Source organism: Triticum urartu, unplaced genomic scaffold (genome assembly GCF_003073215.2).
Source record: "Triticum urartu cultivar G1812 unplaced genomic scaffold, Tu2.1 TuUngrouped_contig_5269, whole genome shotgun sequence".
Lineage (NCBI taxonomy): Eukaryota > Viridiplantae > Streptophyta > Magnoliopsida > Poales > Poaceae > Triticum > Triticum urartu.
The window spans coordinates 1-2,701 of record NW_024115931.1 but is presented as its reverse complement, the minus strand read 5'-3'; the positions used below and the strand labels follow the sequence as shown (position 1 = coordinate 2,701).

Here is a 2,701-nt window from a genome sequence, read left to right as displayed (position 1 = left end):
CATACCGTTTTCCTGCTTGTAACCCGTCGCAACCAGTGTCGATATTCTTTATGCATTGCCACTTCAAAGGATCTGCCAGTCGGTGCATACTGCCAGCAGCAATATGTTTGTTTAGTTGCTGAAAACATACATGGTTAGTCACCAAATTCCAACTTTCTTTTGGTTAGCCAATGAGGTAAAAGTCCACTCTTGTTGAGCTGACGCCTCATAAGGTGCCGTGTCGCTGTCGGGCAATAACAAATGAGAAAGCAAACTGGGAAGATCCAGGGTGGATGTGCATCATAAGAATGGGTACCACAAGACAGATTTGCCCTTAAATTTATGTTGGCAGTTGGGAACTAAAAGGTCATTCTCAAATCTATGGAAGGCCACCTTCCAGCTACTTGCTCCCCAGCAAGGGTTGTCCTGATTACATGAATATGCTGGGTTGGCAACTAACCATGAGTATGCTGGTCGCGAGAAAGGAAGAGGAACAAATGTGTGTAGATACCTGTTATTTTTCTATACCACTCTAAAATCCTGATTTACAGATAACCAAAAGGATGGGGTTTTGTTATCTTTCGTCTTTACAGATTTACATCGGATGTTGCATTTAAAATCAATGTAAACTCTAGTTTCAAAAAAAAAAATCAATGTAAACTAAAATTATTTGTGGTGAATAAGTTTGATTTGTAGGCCAGTAAACTTGGGAGAGCCAAACTAAGAGTTACCAAAGTCAGCCGGGAGACATGCCCCTGTATTTTGTGAAATAACTGGATGATTGAACCATTTCAGTACTATCTACCAATGACTTATACCACAGGGTGAAAAATAATACGGTACGCTTTCATGCATTAAGAACAGAAGGGTACAAGTAATCAGGTGGTTAGCTATCAGTTGGTATAGTAGTACTTTACGTAGCCATTTTCTTAAGCAAAAAAGTACGGCCTATTGAATCGCTACAATGCAGACTTAGCATTGCCCCAATTTTGACAGGCCGCCTACCACTCGCACCAAACAGTGCACAGATTCTACTCTAAGATTACCAACATCAGGTTCAGGACAACTAACATGTCAGTTCAGTGTGTCAAAATGGAGCACATTGGCAAGACCAGGTGAGTGAGGCGTCCAGTCCAATTAACCCCTTTCAAGGGAGCATAATGGCCCTGTTGACTCTGAGATTCTAAAGCAGCAGTAGCAACACGGGCAGAATGGACTAGGCACTCAAAAGTGACAGTACCACCTCGATACGAAAAGGAGCAGAAAAGCACATGTGATCATCAAAAGCTTGGATCCATCATAAAAAGTTGGCCATGGACTCTCCACAGCAGGCCAACACGAGGTTTTTCCCAGGAGAGCACCAGGATCCAGGCCCCCCCTGTAAAGCACTACAATTCTAAACTTGCCCAGAAGTGATGCCTGAAGAGGCGCCGGCACAAAAGGCAGACATCCCCTACCACATGGTTACTCAACTCAGGTCATCTATTTAGTATCAAATCATGCTGACTAAGCGCCTATGATTGCGCATGTGAGTAAGAGTGCAAGACAGTTCTTGTCAAATGTCAATTTAAGATTTGCCATCACCTTTTTCTTTCCTCCACGGAGAGCTTTATACATAATTATTAGCAAGTGACAAAGGCGTAGACTAGAACGTGTACCGGACGGAACGATAAACATATCTCAGGGCACAAGGTTAGGTGGTTAACAGAACCCTTTGCATCTAAGCAAGAACCTAAAACAAACTCACCGAACTTTCTTCCGGGATTTGTAATGGAACCCACCGGGTGGGGACGGCGAGAACTCTAGCGGGAGGTGAGGCGGCTCTCCCTCGCCGGAGAGCAACCGGAGCAACTCTTCGCTTGATGGCCGGCGAGCAGGGGCCCTCTGTATGCAGAGGAGCGCGACGGTGATGCAGAGCAGTGCCTCCTCCTGGTTAACATCTTTCAAGGCCGGGTCGATGAGATCGATAAGGCGACTCACGCGCGCGAGGTGCTTTGCCCACGATATGAGGCTCGCCTTCTCGAACTCCGACATGGGTGAGGCCGACACTTGCAATGGCCGGCGGCCAGAGATAAGAACCAGTAGCAGGACACCATAGCTATAGATGTCACATCTCTCGGACAAAGGACCGCCGCCACCGTACTCCGGAGCGACATAGCACACGGTGCCACGCATGCTCGGCGTGCTGCTCACCGCGCCTCCGCTCTTGGGCACGAAGTCCCCACTTGCCCAATCACGGCTGCTTCTCGCGCCATTGACCCACCAGTTGATGCTCCCATTGACATTGCCAGTGCCATTGCCATTGCTAGCGCTGCTGCTGCTTCTTCGGCTCCAGCTCTTCACCACACTCCACTTGGACCGCCCCTTGCCGTCCAAGTCATCATCGATATCACGCTCCCACCATTGCAGCCCGGCCTGCTGGCTCCTCGATTTGGCAAGCGCCCTGCGTTTCTGCTTCTTTGCAAGCTCATCGGTGTACTCCTCGCGCCACCACTCGCGTGCTCTGCGCTTTTGCTTCTTCCTCTCTGTCCCCGGGTTGGTTGCAGCTGCCCCTGCAATCCAATCATTTTTGGGGCGCTCCTTCTTGATCTCCGATCTGATCCACTCCATCACATAATCCTTTACACCGCCATGGCTGGGTCCGGCATTGTCCTGCCGCCACCACCAGTCGCTCCCGGTCCCCGACGCGCCGCCGAGGCGCGAACCGACACCATTGCAGCTG

At 49.2% G+C, this 2,701-nt stretch overlaps 1 protein-coding gene across 1 annotated transcript; it reads right to left on the bottom strand.

Annotated features, from left to right (window-relative positions):
* Positions 1–1,528: 1,528 nt before the first annotated feature.
* On the bottom strand, positions 1,529–2,674 carry LOC125528992 (receptor-like serine/threonine-protein kinase At2g45590; the record flags this gene model as incomplete). The annotated part of the gene is given in 1 exon segment (XM_048693405.1): positions 1,529–2,674. A coding segment is annotated over 1 exon segment (952 nt), but the record flags the coding sequence as incomplete, so codon positions are not given.
* Between the last annotated feature and the right edge of the window lie 27 nt (positions 2,675–2,701).